Below are 19,076 nucleotides of genomic sequence, written 5' to 3'. Positions count from 1 at the left end.
AGCATGGTGGTGGGAGTCTCATGGTCTGGGGCTACATGAGTGCTGCCGGTGTTCTGACGAGAAAGGTCCCCCCATCGGATAGTGTCCACCCTGTACTGCGCAAGCGCAGCGCTTGCGCAGTACAGAGTACAAAGGAGACGTCGAAAGTCTCCGAAGATTAACAGCTGTCCATCAGCTGTACACGGCGCCTGCGCAGTTAATACTACATTCTTCCATACGCTCCCGATGCTTGTGGGGGTGGATTTGTGAAATGGGTGTATCTTTGCGGGGCGTGTTTACAGAACTGGGTTTAGCAATGTTGATGGGCGGGTTTGATGGACGTATTTAATGACGTAACACAAACAACTTTGAACTACCCGCCCTTATAACCGCTCCATCTCTGGCCATTGTGTAGGCAAACCGCCCCTTGCAGAGTTGTACGAGCATTGGGAGAGTGCGTGAGCGTGTGACAGAATGTAGTATTAAGTGCGCAGGTGCCGTGTAGAGCTGATGAACAGCTGTTAATCTTCGGAGACTTTTGGCATCTCCTTTGTCCTCCGTACTGCGCAAGTGCTGCGCCTGCACACTACAGGGCGGACACTATCCGATGGGGGACATTTCTCGACAGGACACCGGCACTGGGGAGCTACAGTTCATTGTGGGAACCATGAATGCTAACATGTACTGTGGCATACTGAAGCAGAGCATGATCCCCTCCCTTTGGAGACTGGGCCGCAGGGCAGTATTCCAACATAATAACGATCCCAAACACACCTCCAAGACAACCACTGCCTTGCTAAAGAAGCTGAAGGTAAAGGTGATGGACTGGCCAAGCATGTCTCCAGACCTAAACCCTATTGAGCATCTGTGGGGCATCCTCAAACGGAAGGTGGAGGAGCGCAAGGTCTTTAACATCCACCAGCTTGGTGATGTCGTCATGGAGGAGTGGAGGAAGGCTCCAGTGGCAAACTGTGAAGCTCTGGTAAATTCCATGCCCAAGAGGGTTAAGGCAGTGCTGGAAAATAATGGTGGCGACACAAAATATTGACACTTTGAGCCCAATTTGGCCATTTTCACTTAGGGGTGTACTCACTTTTGTTGCCAGTGGTTTAGACATTAATGGCTGTGTGTTGAGTTATTTTGAGGGGACAGCAACTTTACACTGGTATACAAGCTGTACACTCACTACTTTACATTGTAGCAAAGTGTCATTTCTTCAGTGTTGTCACAAGAAAAGGTATAATAAAATATTTACAAAAATGTGAGGGGTGTACTCACTTTTGTGAGATACTTTAGATCAGACCAAAATGAGGGACAAATGAGGAGGAAAGAGGGAATTTGTTCCAAATCGGGGACAGTTGGGAGCTATGGTTTATATGTCCCTAGCTGGCAGATGCAAGCAGTCCATTCAAGCCTATGAGGATGCAGAAGCTGCATGGACACAGCCACTTGCGCTAATATGACAGGTGGGGGTTGTGAGTGAGTGGCCCCTAACACACACTGTCTGCATTTGTGGCTGCTCACCTGAAGCCGCACAACTGTCATGTTATGATGAGCCGCTGTGTCCTCATAGGCTTGAATGGGTGCCTGCATACAACACTTGCCGGCTAGGGATGCATAAAGAAGATATTCATTTACAGTGTAGGGGTCTCAGCAGTGACCGTACTACTGCTTCTATTAATGAAACAGGATCTGTGAATAGAGGAAGGGGGGGCCTTTAAATCATCTGCCTGTCCTCCATTAATAGATCCTGTTTTATTCATTAACTCTGTAGTATAGATTCTATTAATGGGGCAGCAGGGTGGAGCATAGTTAACCTTTTGTGATTAGAGCCTGTGACAACTTCTTAGTTCTAAAAACCCCCACTGCATCAGAGGATTATGGTGGCGGGGGTGGGGGGCACAGAGGAGGAGAATTTCTCGTAAAAAAAGAGGCATCAACATAAGGGACACATCTTACTGACTGTAAGTTATGTCTCTTGTGCTAATTTTCAGGGGGGGTTTTTTGGCTGCATTTAGGCTTCAAAACAAGTCCCCACTGACCTTTGTAGCTACAGGCACACAGAGTAATCTATTCTCAATAGAAGTGTAGCAAAGTCCCAGGCCTCCTTTAGTCTGAGAACCATCAGAGCCAAGAGCTGCTGACATCCTTCCGTATAGAGTGGGTTGTAATGCATAGTGGGTGTAATGCAATACAAGCGGGGTATGCCTGTATAGATTAATGTGCACCAAACACTTCTTGAATGCAAAGAGATTTTATTTCTCTTGAACAGAACTTCGGGAAAGAGGGTTAGGGCCAGGACACCCTTAGGTAGTTGCAATGTTAATTAGCAGACTCCAGGACCTCTACAGGTAAACAGCCATGCAGGGAAAGGCATCCAGCAAGACACCACATCTGCATGTGCAGGAATGCGGTGTCCTACGGCAACAGTATTAGAACTGTTCCTAACACAGATTGTAACAAACTCCTTTACTTTCTCTACAGTCAATTCTTGCAGGTTCTCAACCCACTGAGCTCCCAGTCTCTCTTACTAGACTTGCTGATTCACTGCCACCGAATCCCTTGAGCTCTTCCAATCTTCACTTAAAGCGGAGGTCCGCTGAAAGAAAAATATTAAAAGCCAGCAGCTACAAATACTGCAGCTGCTGACTTTTAATATATGAACACTTACCTGTCCAGGGAGCCCGCGATGTCGGCAACCAAAGCTGATCCGTCCTTCGGCTCTCGCCTGCTGCCGCCGCCATCCTCAGTAAGGGAATAAGCCGTGCGGCTTCACTTCCTGGTTCCCTACTGTGCATGCGCGAGTCGCGCTGCATGTCCTCTCAGGTCCCTGCTGTGTTCTGGGACCTGTGTGTCTCCCAGAATACAGCGGGGAAGGACGGGGTAGGGGCCAGAAGTGGCATAGGTCACCGCAAGCGCCGCAGTGATCTATGCCAGGAAGTGGGAGCAAATACCTGTATTAGACAGGTATCTGCTCCCTCCTCCCCCCTGAAAGGTGCCAAATGTGACACTGGAGGGGGGGAGGAATCCAAAAAGTGGAAGTTCCATTTTTGGGTGGAACTCCACTTTAAGTATTTTCCTCAAGCGTCACCCTCACTTCTCTGCTGGGTCCCTAGCTTGGCACTCCAGATACTTCTCAAGCTCCACCACACTGGCCTGCTCGGCCCCTGACTTGACACACAGGGCTGCTCTGCAAGCGTCACCTCCACTGGCTGGGTCCCTCGCTTAACACCTGCTGAAGTTTCCCAATTCTTCACCGTCCTCGGTTGGTGAGAATACTGCTCAGGTACTTGCTTAAGCTACTCACTGTGGTCCCTGGTAATAAGGTGGTTGGTCCTTTAATGGTGACAGCTTCCCCTCTACCTTCGACCACGACAGGTTCTCTGGTCGGCAGAACCGTAACTTCTGGTTGGACTGCAAGCCGCAAATCCCAACCCTGCACTGCTCTCTTGCTTCTGGATAGGCCCTCAGACAGCCTAGCAGCCAGATGTGCCTGGGATAGGGCCAAACTCTGGCCTAGCAGCCCGGGCAATACAACACACGTCCACCCAGACAGCTGTCCAGGTGGCACAGAACCCCGATCACCTGACTCCACGCAAATATATAGGTTCTCCCAGCAGGCCAAGAGATTTAATAAAACCCCTGCCCATTGGCTGAGATACCCTATATACTACTAATCTGTCCTTGCTTTGCCCTTGTCTTATCTAATGCCACCAGATACCCAGCCACCTAGTGGCAGAAGAGAGAAGTGCAGCAATTCTAGACTTAGGGTGAAATCAACTGATCCCTAACAATGAGCCAAGGTAACTACACCTGGCAGGTAAATTTAGGAGCAACCCTGCCTAAACATCAGGGTGCTACAGAAGCAATTGAGTAATTCTAATCCTGTCCCAGCACTCATCTGTCTCATCTTTTCCTGTGCCCCTGCTCTGAGATTTGAGATGTGAAAATGGTTCTAAATGCTAGACGTTTTTTACCTTACTGCAGGTAAAAAATGTCCCACTAGTTGTATCGCCCCCCTCACCTTCCTTTATACTTACCTAGGTTCTATCTTGATCCAGCGCCTACAGCGACACTACTCTCTCTCTCTCTTTCTCCTCACAGGCTTAAAGACAGCAGCAGAAGCCATTGGTTCCTGCTGCTGTCAATCAAATTCTGTGACCAGAGAGCGGGGAGTGAGGCTGAGCTGTTTGTCAATGGACCAGCCCAGGTCGGGAGAGAGCTCGCAGATGTGCCACCATAAGAAATGGCTTACTATGCAGGCACACAGAGATGAGAAGGAGTCTAGAACACTGACAGAAGAGGAGGTTCCGGGCTACTCTGTGCAATACCATTGCACAGAGCAGGTAAGTATACCATGTTCATTATTTTAATTAAAAAAATATATACCTTTACAACAGCTTGAAGGCTAGTGGGCTGCCAACTCACTGTTGGGAGGGGGTGCCAAGCTAAAGAGAGAAGGTGAAAGTAAAACTTTGAAAACAAATTACTCCTTAGTAGTTGTAGATACAGAGGTCAGTGAGGACTTGTTTTAAAATGTATTTAATGTGTGATAAGAATATGCTGTATAACTACAGGCAGTCCCTGGGTTACAAAAATCCACCTTACAAAGGACTCCTACTTACAAATGCAGGAAGAAAACAGGAAGTGAGAGGGAATCTGACCCTAGGAAAGGAAATTCACTCCTGTAAGAGTTATCATAGAAAAAAGGTGTCTCCACTGAAGCTTTATCACAATCTTTGTTTCCACAACAACCCAAAATTTTCAAAATCCATTTGTCATAAGGACAGAAAGAGAGGTGAAATGTTCTGAACAAGGACATAGACAGCAAAACAAATGTTACAGGGGTGGTAACTCCTCCCTATGCTATCCAAAAACCTTAAAAATTATTTTTTGGCTGGATCTACACTTAAAAAATGTACCTGTTCCAACTTGCATTCATATTCAACTGAAGGACAAACCTACAAACCCTATCTTGTTTGTAACCCGGGCACTGCCTGTATTTGAAAGCCCATAGTCTAAGCTGCTTCTGTTTTAAAAGTCCTTTATCTAAACTAAACCTACTACTTTCACCAGTGTTCACAAAGTATAGATTCTCTTTAAAATATGTTTCCTGACATAAAACATCATTATGCTGAAAAAATTAATTAACTTAATTATTTATATATTATAGCAGAAAGTTCACAGTTCTGAAGAAGAAATGACCTCCAAGGATAAGATCTTATGCTTTAAAAGGTTATTACTATCAGTTTTGTAAGAAAAGAGAAATTAACATGCACCTTGGTGATCCTATAATTATCATGTTACTGGAATAATTACAGTGCAGTACACTTTACACTGTAAAGCAATTAATCAAGAGATTTATGTATGAACATGGAAAACAAGACCTTTGGCTAAAAGATTTATTTTAAAAGCTAAATTCATGGTGAGAACATTGAGTGCATTTTGTCTCCTTCTGATGTCATATCATGTCTGAGACATATGCCACGTACAGCCGGTTGGAATTTCTGACGGGAAATGTTCGATAGAAGCTTGTTGTCGAAAATTCCGACCGTGTGTAGGCTCCATCGGACATTTTCCTTCAGAATTTCCAACAAACAAAATTTGAGATCTGGATCTCAAATTTTCCAACAACAAAATCCGTTGTCGTAAATTCTGATCGTGTGTACACAATTTCGACGCACAAAGTTCCACGCTTGCTCGGAATCAAGCAGAAGAGCCGCACTGGCTATTAAATTTCATTTTTTCTCGGCTCATCATAAGTGTTGTACGTTACCGCGTTCTTGGCGATCGGAATTTCTGACAAGATTTGTGTGACCGTGTGTATACAAGAAAAATTTGAGCCAACATCTGTCAGAAAAAAAACATGGATTTTGTTGTCGGAATGTGCGATCGTGTGTACGTGGCAATGAAGTGAAGGGACAGTCCTGTTTTATATTACCTCAGTGCAATAATGTTAAAGTAGATGCATAAATTCTCTTTAACAATCCATTAATCCCTTTCTTTAACACGCTGTGTTTAACTTGACATTTGCTCTTTTTGTTTTCGCTAAAATATAACATTTAAGTAATTATGGTCCAAAGAGAAGGACACCACATACCATACAAGATTTATATGAATACAGAAAATAAATTGTGGGGTGCTTTTCAGGTGTCAACCATTTAAAAAAAAAAAAAAAGACTTATTTTCATAAAAAGCTCAATTTTATTATGACATATACAATTCAGTATTTAAAATACATGTTCTCATGTAGAGTGCAAAAGCACAGTGCTTTTAAACATCACATACTGTATATACTGTATGTGCCTGTATTTCTCATCCTTGTGGACACCATTGATTCTGACCAAATCTCCAACTACATTTTCAGAAAAGCAGCCCCAAACTTGCAAGGAACCTCCACCATGATACACTGTTGCCTGCAGACATTCATTATTGTACTGCTCTCCAGCTGTTCGCAAACAAACTGCCTCCTGCTAAAATTAAAAATTTTGAATTATGAGTCCAGAGCACCTGCTGCCATTTTTCTGCACCCCAGTTTCTATGTTTGCACAGTACTGTATATACAGAGGTTGGATAAAAATATGAAAACAGCAGGTAAAAGAACAAAATCGTTACCTAATATGGTGTTGGACCACCTTTGGTATCCAAAACGACCTGAATTCTCCTGTGAATTGACAAATGTAAGGCTTGGATGGTGGATAATGGAATCTGATACCACTCTTCAAACAAAAATCGTACCAGGTGTTGCAAACGTGCCAAAGGGAGAAAAGAAGCTTGAACCTTGTTTTTCAACGTGGTTCTATCATATCGAGGTCCAGGGACTGCGGTGCCCGGGAAAGGTGTGAGACTTCATCTGCATGCTCGTCAAATCACGATTTGACAACACTAGCTGTGTGAATCGGAGCATTATGGTCTTGATAAATGGCGCCGTCTTCAGAAAACAATGTCTGCAAAATGGGGTGCACATGGTTGGCCAAAACATGTACATAGTCGCTGGCAGTGATCCTACCTTTTGAAGTAATGATGGGGCCTGCAGAATACCAAGATATGGCTGTCCAAGCTATGATTGTGCCACCAACATGCTTTACAGTTGGCACAAGACAGTCCTGGTCATAAGCTTGGGATGGTGTTCGCCACACGTAAATACGTCAGGTGTTTGGGAACAGTGTGAAGCTCAATTCATTGAACCACATTACAGTCTTTCATTGATTGATAGACCACAATTTATGGGTGTTGCACCTCTCTCTCTCCTCTTCTGAGCATTAATATCGGTCACTAGTGGTTTGGCAATTGCAGCTCACCCATGAATGTATGGAGTTCCCACTACACAATTTTTGTGGACCCAGGCATTGGAAGACTGAGATTTATCTCTGTAGTCACTTTTGCAGCAGATGTTTTCTTATGCCGAGTCACAAACCTGCGCAATGTTGTTTTGTCTCTTTTTGTTAGTTGACCATGTCGACCGCGCTTATGCTTATCAGATTATCTTTTCCAAGAAACCGTATATACCATCATAACCTTTGATACTATACCGCACGACACCGCAAATAAATTGGCAACTTCAATCACAGAGGCACCAGCTAAGCAGGCACCAACTATTTGCCTTCTTTAAAACTCAGTAAGCTCTGACATGACTCCATATTATTAGCAGTGCACGCAGTGAAAGACAAAATTGAGGCTTCCCACCTGTTAGCTAGGTAAAGTATCTCATTACACAGCGGAAGCAAAAGAATGTTACTTCACTGCCTCTTTCAACACGAAACATGTCATCACTTTTACACCTGCAAATCATGTAATGTTTCCATATTTTTTATCCAAGCCCTGTGTATATACAGTGAGTATATAAAAGAATCACCCCCCTTTAAAATAATCATATTTTGCTGCTTTGCAGCCTGAAATAAAGACAGACGCAGCTTTTGTTTTATCCACCAGTATTTACTAGTGCAACTTATAACATCTGAGTGAAAGATATAACACTAACATGTCAGGAAAAAAATTCAAGAACAGAATCACTGAGTTGGAAATAGGATCACCCCCACATGTCAGTATTTTGTTGGACCACATTTTGCTTTAATTACAGCCTTTAGTCTGTTGGGATTTGTCTCTACTAACTTTGCACATCTAGACTTTGCAATATTTGCCCTCTCTTCTTTGCAGACTTGCTCCAGTTCAGTTAAATTTGATGGGGACCATTTGTGGACTGCAGTCTTCAAGTCATTCCACAGATTTTCAATAGGGTTTAAGTCTGGGCTCTGACTAAGACATGCAAAGACATTTACCTTTTTCTCCTTCAACACTGTGTGGTCATTTTTGCTGTGTGCTTTGGGTCATTGTCATGTTGGAAGGTAAACCTTCTTCCAATTGACAACTTTCTGGCAGAGGGCAGCAGATTTTCCTAAAGAATTTGATTATTTTGCCCCATCCATTTTTCTTATGTCCTGACAAGTGCTTCAGTCCCTGCTGCAGAGAAACACCCCCATAACATGATATTACCACCTCCATGCTTTACTGTAGGAATTATGTTTTTTGGATGGTGAGCTGTATAGGATTTCCACCAGATATATACTTTGGTGATGAGGCCAAATAATTCAGTTTTATTCTGACCAACTTAAGTGCACCTTGAAGATCCTGAGGCAACATAGAAAAAAAGTGTTATGGTCAGATAGGACTAAAATTGTATTATTTGATTTTACTTGATAATACAATTTTAGTAAAATACAGTGCATTCAATAACTTTGAGAAGATATCTGGCAAAAAAATTAAGTATAAAAAATAATAACTAAAAACTAAATGCAAGAGGACCAAGTATATTCATTTCAACTGCCATGTGATAACTCGGTAAGATAGCATTTAATTACACTTGTACAATTAGAAATTATGTAAAGGGTTTGCAAGAATTACAAACTAATTTAAATGCTGATTTTACGTATTTCCCTTTTTTTGTTTAAAGCTTTTAGCCTGCTTTTTATTATTATCTACCAATATTATTTATACTGTAAAGATTTATTCAGAGATGATGACACCTAATAAATCGTGCTGCTTAAAAAAAGACATTGTTCTATCATGTGTCTCCACTTTAATAATTAGAGCCAATGATAAGTGAGATCAATTAGCTTTAAATGGATTACATTTGGCTAACAGGCATTGTAAAAATACTGTAAACAGGGATGACTATTGATTAAGATAATATACTATTCTAAAAGGATAAATTTAGTCCAAAAAATCAATACCTGCTTTTGTGTGCTGCCCTTACTCTATTTAATTAGGAAAAGGATCCAGCTAACACACCAAAACTACAAGTTTCAAGTCAGCATAACTACAAACTTCTTATTCAGTGAAACTAATTTAAATATTTTCAGGGAGTGCTAGGCAGTAGAGTAAAGCATTTGCTCATTAATAACTGTATTTACCTATAAATCGTTTCTCAAATTCTCTGCCCACAATGAAAACTGTTTGCTGTGGGTTACTGCACAATGAACAATATATACGGTATATTTAAAACCCTGATCCTATGCAGGGAAGCTTGTAGTTGCTAAAAGATTCAGGCAGTGCTAGGGATGCAACATATATCACTTAAAGCGGTTGTATACCCGCTGGGTTTTTTTTTTTTCCTACACCTGCAAGGGAAAAGACATAATGAGCTAGTATGCACCGCATACTAGCTCATTATGAGATACTTACCTTAGAATGAGGCGCCGGCATCTCACCCTGTCCACGCCGAGGAAGCTGACATTTCCCCTTGGCGTGTCTTCCGGGTATCGCGGCTCCGGCGCTGTGAGTGGCCGGAGCCGCAATGTCGTCACTCCCGCACATGCGCGCGGGAGACTTCTGTCCGGCAAGCTCCGGAGTTTGCCGGGCTGTCAGCCGAGAATCCCCTGTGCGCATGCACCGCTGCAGTCAGCGGCTCATTGCGAGGGGAATATCTCCTAAACCGTACAGGTTTAGGAGATATTTTTTTTACCTACAGGTAAGCCTTATTATAGGCTTACCTGTAGGTAAAAGTAAAAAAAAAGGTATAGAACCACTTTAAAGGGGTTGTAAAACTTCAAGGTTTTTCACCTCAATGCATTCTATGTATTGAGGTGAAAAAACCTCCTGTAACGCTGCAGCCCCCCCGAGCCCCCGTTTTACTTATCTGTACCCCCCTCTATCTCATCCTGGGGACGAGCACACCAGCAAAAGCCGGTGTCTTGGGTCCTAATTGGATGGATTGATAGCAGCGCAGCCATTGACTCCCGCTGCTGTCAATCAAATCCAATTACCCGGGCGCCCGCTTCTATGGACGCCGAATGAATGACTCGGGAGCGCGCCCGCAAAGAACCCCCCAGGAGAGCGCTTTTCCCGGGGGGTTATCTAATGCGGGGAGAAGCTGCAAGAGATGCCGAGGGACCCCAGAAGAGGATGTTCTGCACATTGGAGGTAGGTATGACATGTTTGTTTAAAAAGAAATCAAAACAAAGCTTTAGTGTCACTTTAAGCTCCTGGTCAGGATCCATCATAACTGCCTCATGCATCTTTTGCCTGCAATTCCGGCATCACCCTTTTTCCATGACTTTCTACCCATAAATGCCAAGGTATTATATAGGTCTGCAGAACCATGCACTGCTGAACCACTGATGAGGACATCAATGAACAGTTTGGAGAATTAGAAGCACTGGAACTTACCATTATAAGATCTTTCTACAGCCTGTTACTTAATACAATACTATAACCCCAATCTTAAAGTTTAGTATGTTCATGAAACGGTTCTGTATTCCATAATATATTGGCACAGTATCTGCATTACTTTCCCAATCAGAAAGTACAGGAAAATATGACAGCAGATCTTTTTTTTCTTTCTGATAACAATCTCATCTTGTCATTTTCAAGCAGACGCATAATGTGCAATTGTGTTTATACATACCGCGACTTGAATAAGTATCCATACCCCTTTAAATTTTTGTCATGTTACAACCAAAAACATAAATGTATTTTATTTTTGATTTTATGTGATAGACCAACACAAAGTGGCACATACAGTATCTCACAAAAGTGAGTACACCCATCACATTTTTGTAAATATTTTATTATATTTTTTCATGTGACAACACTGAAGAAATGACACTTTGCTACAATGTAAAGTAGTGAGTGTACAGCTTGTATAACAGTGTAAATTTTCTGTCCCCTCAAAATAACTCAACGCACAACCATTAATGTCTAAACCGCTGGCAACAAAAGTGAGTACACCCCTAAGTGAAAATGTCCAAATTGCGCCCAAAGTGTCAATATTTTGTGTGCCCACCATTATTTTCCAGCACTGCCTTAACCCTCTTGGGCATGGAGCTCACCAGAGCTTCACAGGTTCAATAGGGTGCTCAATAGGGTTTAGGCCTGGAGACATGCTGGGCCAGTCCATCACCTTTACCCTCAGCTTCTTTGGCAAGGCAGTGGTCATCTTGTAGGTATGTTTGGGGTCATTATCATGTTGGAATACTGCCCTGCTGCCCAGTCTCCGAAAGGAGGGGATTATGCTCTGTCACAGTACATGTTGGCATTCATGGTTCCCTCAATGCACTGTAACTTCCCAGTGCTGGCAGCACTCATGCAGCCCCAGACCATGACACTCCCACCACCATGCTTGACTCTAGGCAAGATACACTTGCCTTTGTACTCCTCACCTGGTTGCCGCCACGCACGCTTGACATCATTTGAACTAAGTATGTTTATCTTGGTCTCATCAGACCACAGGACATGGTTCCAGTAATCCATGTCCTTTGTATGCTTGTCTTCAGCAAACTGTCTGTGGGCTTTCTTGTGCATCATCTTTAGAAGAAGCTTCCTTCTGGGATGACAGCCATGCAGACCAATTTGATGCAGTGTACGGCCTATGGTCTGAGCACTGACAGGCTGACCACCCACCCCTTCAACCTCTGCACCAATGCTGGCAGCACTCATACGTCTATTTCCCAAAGACAACCTCTGGATATGACACTGAGCACGTGCACCCAACTTCTTTAGTTGACCATGGCAAGACCTGTTCTAAATGGAACCTGTCCTGTTAAACCACTGTATTGTCTTGGCCACCATGCTGCAACTCAGGTTCAGGGTCTTCCTACAGCCTATGCCATCATTATGTAGAGCAACAATTCTTTTTTCAGATCCTCAGAGAGTTCTTTGCCATGAGGTGCCATGTTGAACTTCCAGTGATCAGTATAAGAGAATGAGAGCGATGACACCAAATTTAACACACCTGCACCCCATTCACACCTGAGTCCTTGTAACACTAATGTAGCACCCTCTACCAGTAGGTTGGTGCAAGCATAGGATTTTTTGCTAGAGAGACTGTCAGCACAGGTAAATTTAGGCAGGCCTATGCTTTAAGCTAGGCCTGTCTGTTTTGATCTGGGGGCAGGGAGTGTAACAGTGTAGCAGTGGGTGTGACCACCTGTGCTCTAATTCTGAGCGCCTCTCCTGCTTCTAGGGAGAATGTTCTGGAAGAGGGTCTGGGCCTAGAACTGGAGTGGCAGGCAGCTCATGTGGGAGCCCTGACCAATTCCCAACTGGAACATGCCACTGGGAGGAGTTGTCGGCTGGGTGAAGTGGAGAATGGAGTACTAGACAGAAACAGGAGGGCACCCCCATCTGGGGGGGGTGCGCCGATCGCAGGAGGAGGCCCAGGGAGAACTGTGAGGGAACATCACCTTTACACAGTCATTGATGATATCCTTATCTTTACACGGTCATTGATAAGGAACTCCTGGAGCAGAGGGGCAGGTGAAGCTGTCAGAACGTACGGTCTGGTTAAGTTCTCCATCAAGGGCTTGGGGCAGAGAAAGGTCGGTGAGTGTACCACAGTGGAGGGCTGGATGTGCCAGGAAGTCTGTGAGGACATGGTCAATGATTTGGAGTCCTGGATCAGAGGAGAGACTGTGGGGAGTTGTGTCAAATCGATGTGGCCTGAGGGCACAGGATTTGCAAGCAGGGCTAGCTGGGAACAGTAGTCCACTGCTCAGAATGTGCTTTTAAACTACTAGGCCTTCGGGGAGAGGTACTGGAGGCCTGTGGCCTAGTAGCAGCGAGCAAGCAGAGTCTGCATGAGGAACTATTCAGAGTGGGTTCTTTTTGCTTAAAGAAGAAGATTACATTACAGTATTACACTAACATTACACTAACAACTACAGTATAAGTTTGTTCAGGAGGAGAGGATTTCTGGGAACATCACCCTTACACGATCAAGAGTGATGTCCTCATCCTTACATGGTCATGGGTGAGGAAGTTCTGGAAGCAATAGTCTGTGGGAGTTACGCAGAGGAGGAGCAATAGTCTGCATGGTGATGCAGGGAGAAGACTGTAGCTGTTAAACATGCACATCATTTCTTCAGGCTCAAATTACCGTATATACTCGAGTATAAGCTGAGTTTTTCAGCACATTTTTTTGTGCTGAAAATGCCCCCCTCGGCTTATAACCAACTTTGGAACCCCGTATCTCGGGGCCACTTGGTGCTAGGAACCCCAAATTTGGTGTGCAAACACAGAGGAACTAGCACTACAACATAGCCAAAGCTCGGGTTCCTATGGGGCCCCAAATTTGGTTCTAAACCGTTCTAAAACCGATCTATGTTGGATTGCTTTTCACACAACATTACAGGAACAACAGACAAGCATTCAGGAGGCAATACTATCACCTTCAGAATGGCTTTTTTAAATGGGAATTCCGGAATTGCGAGCCTAGTGTTTGGCATTGCAGACAAGTCCCGTTCACTTGAAAGGGGTGCAATCAGCAGGATACCCCCAGTTGAGCACAGCAGCAGATATAATTTTTGCCATACGTGTTCAACACCATCTGTCAGCGTAAGAAGGGTGGTAAAAATGTGCCTATTTGTACCACCCCCTGACCACAATAGTAAACTATGGCTAAAAATGTTACTGACACACAAAGCATGTTGTGTGCAAGTAAATAGTCTTTACACACAGAAACCTTTCTGGATGACAGACACTTTGGGGTTAATTTAATAAAACTGGAGAGTGAAAAAAAATGGTGGAGCTCTGAACACAAATCAATCAGTTTCCATGTTTTTTTGTCAAAGCTTAAAATTAAACACAGGACCATGCATTCAATATATCTGGTCTCCCACAGTACACAGAACATGGAAATGCAATTATTTTAGTAAATATAAACTGCTAAATACCTTTTCTCATCAGCAGCATATAGCAGTCTTATCACTTTTATCAGTGTCTGGTTAAAGCTTGTAGTAGAAGTTTTCATTTGCCTCTGACTGTCCAATGAGAATGCAGGACCCCTGACCCTCTGTCTGGAGAGTGCTGATTGGACCTGTGCTGATCACATGCACTCTCCCAAGAAAAACTATCTAGCAATACACACCAAACTGAGCATGTGCAGCTTGTCCTCAATGCTCTGTTCTATCAGGAGATTGTTTGGGGACAGTGGAAGAAGGGTAGGATCAGAGAAGACAGGATCAAACAGCCTTTTTACACAATGCAGAGGATTAACCCCTTAGGTTCCACAGTGAGTATAACAAGCATGCTTTACTGCATATACAGATTGATTTTTCTGTTGTGGTATTAGTAACACTTTACCTCAGTGTTTCTCAACTCCAGTCCTCAAGGCACCCCAACAGGTCATGTTTTCAGAATTTACCTCAGATGAAACAACTGTGGTAATTGCTAAGGCAATGAAACTGATCAAATCACCTGTGCAAAATAATGGGTAGCCTGAAAACATGACCTGTTGGGGTGCCTTGAGGACTGGAGTTGAGAAACATTGCTTTAACTTAACAAACTGAAGTTAGAAGCTGATTGGCTACCATGCACAGCTACACCAGATTTTGTACTCTCCAGTTTTAGCAAATCAACCCCACTATGTGCTGGTAAAAAAAAATAGTCAAACTATACAGCTCTAACACTCAGGAAATCTAAAACATATTTACTATGTGCAGTGTATATTCAGGCATTAGCATAACTTTGTCCTGTAAGCAGGTAAAAAAGCCACAAAAATTTTATTGACATGTTTTTTATCTTTATCTTTTGTTTCCCAGTTAAGAGAAGAGGATTTGATTTCAATTTATCGTTCAATAAAGGCTATGGGATTTACAAGATATCCCAGGATAATCACGAGACTGCAGAAAATTCTATATCCTACCATAATTTGATCAATTATGAATGTGACAACACAAATGACCCCAGTTGTGACAGAATCCTTAATTCAGCTGTGCTGGATTTCAGCACTATAGGTCTACAGGACAGCTCCATGATGAAAGACATCGGTATGCTTGGAAACCTCAACCCAGAGACAAAATCTGACCAAGGAAAAGACAAGGCCATCGGTCGTCTGCTTTCTGAGAAAATTGGCGTCTTCAAAAGGGAAGATATTAGAAATTTTGACAAGTCTGTGTTCTATGAAGGCCAAGAGAGGAGGCTTTCACATGAGGAAAGTCGCAAGCCAGAACTTACAGACTGGGAGTGGTGCAGAAGCAAATCTGAAAGGACACCTCGACAGGTAATACTACTCAAACACCACACAAAGATGATGTATTTACTTGATAATGGTTACTATTCAGTCCAGTGGGTTTATTAATCACAGTTTGCATTGAAGAGTAGAAGTCAGGTTTGTTGAACATCTGGGTGGGGCCATCTTCATCCTGTATACAGGGGTACCTTTCAAGTGGAGTGCACTTATCAATGCTCGGGACCAGGCGGGGACTGCGTTCATGTGAAAAATCTAACATTAAGACAGTTCCCCGAATTAGAGTTCTCTGAAAAAGTACCGACCCATGTCACTACACACTGTATCTGCATTCTGTTACTGGTAGTGAGGTTACAGAGGTATGCTGGGCTGGTAGAGTGGGGCAGGTTCAGCATGTCCCTCCTAATGCAAAATTACTATACACTGATACACAGTGTATCATTAGTTTAATTAGGAGAAACATGCTGAGCCTGTCCCACTCCACCAGTCCAGCGTACCTCTGTAACCTCACTACCAGTAACAGAATGTGGTCCTGCAGAGCACATAGCATGGACCTCATGCGTGCTCATATTAACTTCACTTTCACTTTACAGGGTACCACACCTAACGACTGGTTGCTTGGTGCCTGGAACTTGTACTTGGTTACTCTTAGCAACTACACTCCTTCTCCTTGTCTTGGCCAGTTAACCATTTTTGTAGTGGTGTTGCTTTATACCTCTTTGTGCTTTCCAGACCCTGGTTCTTTAGATACACAAGAACCAACATGCATCCCTTTGCAATAACTTCAGACCAGGCTTTAACGTCAGCATTACAGTCCAATATGACCAATGTCAATTTCCTAACACTAACTAGAGTTGTGTAGCTGTCCAGGCATACCTCTATAAGGTATATGTCCATGTCGGTATTCTCAATTGCTTGGATATCCCCCAGAACCCCGGTGCATCCGGCAGACTGCTATGCGCAGCAGTCCGACCTAAACCATGTCTGTTCAGAGTCTGTCTTCTTCCCATGCAGCAGCTCTCTGTGTGCAGAGCCCTGCCCCTTTTATTTACAGCACAGAGGAGGGGACAGAGCCCAGAAAACACCGGAAAACTGTAGGAACAGGTTTACCCCTTCCCAGCCTGGGCAGTCTGTCTCACTTACTAATATAAAACATTCCCTATGTAGGCAACCTGCCTACACACAAGGATACAAAGGAACCTGGTGTCTTTTGACTCTGTGTTGGCGTTTTTAGAGGGGGCTATACCATCCTTTAGGTCCCTTCCTCCTGGTATACTGGACCTGCACAGGGGCTAGTGTCAGTATACCATGGAGTCTTACATTTTTGGCTCTGTTACTAGTGCCTGTAGGGAAACCCAAGCTTTTTAAAAAAAATGATAAACCACAAAAGTCACCTTTATTTGTTTGGTGATTAGGAAGTAGATTAAAGAGCTTCTACTTTGGTTGGAGCTTCCGACATACCCCTTGGTACTCTAGGGGCTCGGGTACTCCTGGTTAGAGAATCACAGCTACAAACAGCCCTTTCTTTTTCTATAAAATATTGTAAATAAATTAGGCTGTCCACTCCGTGAACACTATTCATTGTCTGCCTTTGGTAATTAAACACGTACACATTTTTGAGGTGATCATGATTGTGTTCATCTGAAAATGTATAATGCTAATATACTGTATAACAACAGTCAGTGCTTGTGGAAAAATTAAAGGAGGCAGCTAGAAAACACAGGGGTTGGTACACAAACCTTAAAGATAATATAAATAAATACGTTTGCCGCACCAAAAGTTAATAATATCAACAATTTTAAACCACATAAAAACCCAAAAGCGAATAAATCACTAATCTAGCAGGAAAATCAATGTACATGCATGTTCATATAAGCTGCCACTATAACATATTTCACAATCAATAACTCATATGCCTAACCGACCACAATCAAATATATCAATTAAGCATAAGCAGCGCCTATCTGGTGTATTTCACACTTTACTCTCAGAAAGTTCAAAATTGTGGCACCATATGATAGGCGAGTCCAATACCAATAATTAACCTCCTCCACTGAGTGTACTTTGAGGATATTAACGGTATATGGATACGCAAAAATCTTCACCACACCTTGTGAAAACAGCTCCCCTCAAAATTTGCACTCACCAGATCCTCAAAATTCATACGCCTTAGGTCATATATTTGTCCTCATAGAGTCACGCTAGCCTATGGTCCTCCACCAGTCTCAGTATCTTGTGACAAAGGGAAACAGATCTCATAACGTAATCCTGTTAAGACTTTTATTCCCATAAAACCCCCTTAGAATTCCACTTACAAAAATCTAATAAAATACAGCATATACAGTATATGTACTGTATATAGTAACCGCTCAGCTTGCACGATCTCTCTCACCGATCCTGTGTTGTCCTATACTGTTTATAGGACAACTAAGGATCGGTGAGAGAGATCGTGCAAGCTGAGCGGTTACTATCTATATATCTATATCTATATCTATATCTATATATATATATATATATATAAATATATATATATATATGTTTATATATACACTGTATTTTTTTTTTTTTTACTTTATATTTTTATTAAAGCATTTTCCATTATACAACTCATTCATTTCCCCAAACCTGTGTTGCCCTCCCACTCCACCCATCTCTCTTTTATATAAAAAAAATCATACATCTATAAGATTAGGAAAGGAGGGAAGGGAGCCCCCCCCCCCCCCCCCTTATCTACTGTAGTTTCCTTTGAGCCCTATATGCCACTTCCCTCCCTATCCTAATCATACGCCAACAAGCCAACACAGTCTCTCTTCCACACCTTTCATTCACCTTTCGCCCAGCACCTGCCTTTCCTTGGATCACCACTCGTCTTTCATCTATTTTCCTTCCCTTTCCCTCTTCCTGCTCTATCATCTCTTTAGCTATTTATGTTCTTTTTTCCTCCCCTCACAGTTTCCAGATCTTATCAAATTTATTGAGAGCACCTTGACTAATATATGACATTCTTTCCTTCAAGATAACCACATTCATGCCTTGTTCCCACTCTCTGCTGGACGGAGGTGTGGGAGATTGCCATCTTTGAGCAATCAGTTTCCTTGCTGGAATAAACATCTCAAGATTGCAAGTTGAGTATTTCCTGGTTTGCCTTCTCCCTCTAGCCAGCCCAGCACACATAACCTGGCTTCCATATCTATAGAGACTTCAAATACCTGATCTATAATTCCCACTACCTCCCTCCAATAGCGGAATAGCTTCAGGCATCTCCAAAACATGTGGATCATATCCCCCTCTGCCTTTCCGCACCTGGGGCAGCTAGCATCTAGTCTTTGGCCGAACAGAAAAAGCTTATATGGAGTTTAATAAACTCTATATAATAGAAATAAGTGTGACATCCTCTGGGATGGAGACAGTAAGACCAATGGGGCAAGTTACTTTCCCATTGTACTTCAGATATACTTCCCACATCTCTTTCCCATTTCTTCCTATGTGACGAGACTTTTATTCCTCCCAGACTCCCCTTATATATACTTGGATAGACTTTAGATTTTAAACCTTTCAATGTTTTTGCACTAATAACTTTCTGAAGCGGAGGTATCTTACTCCGTTCTAATGTTCTCCCTCTGAACTGTTCTAT

The 19,076-nt window shown here is 42.9% G+C and overlaps 1 protein-coding gene across 3 annotated transcripts in view; it reads left to right on the top strand.

The window, feature by feature from the left end:
• The window catches only part of GPR149 (G protein-coupled receptor 149), a 108,347-nt gene that overhangs the window by 34,581 nt on the left and 54,690 nt on the right, over nucleotides 1-19,076 (top strand). For all 3 annotated transcript variants that reach the window (XM_073626061.1, XM_073626058.1, XM_073626059.1), the window contains one exon: nucleotides 15,015-15,475. In XM_073626061.1, coding sequence (XP_073482162.1) covers nucleotides 15,015-15,475 — 461 coding nt within the window. The remainder of the gene's footprint in view (nucleotides 1-15,014; nucleotides 15,476-19,076) is intronic.

Source organism: Aquarana catesbeiana, linkage group LG04, assembly GCF_042186555.1.
Source record: "Aquarana catesbeiana isolate 2022-GZ linkage group LG04, ASM4218655v1, whole genome shotgun sequence".
NCBI classification, from domain to species: domain Eukaryota; kingdom Metazoa; phylum Chordata; class Amphibia; order Anura; family Ranidae; genus Aquarana; species Aquarana catesbeiana.
The sequence above is the reverse complement of the archived record's forward strand: the minus strand, read 5'-3'. Positions and strand labels throughout refer to the sequence as shown.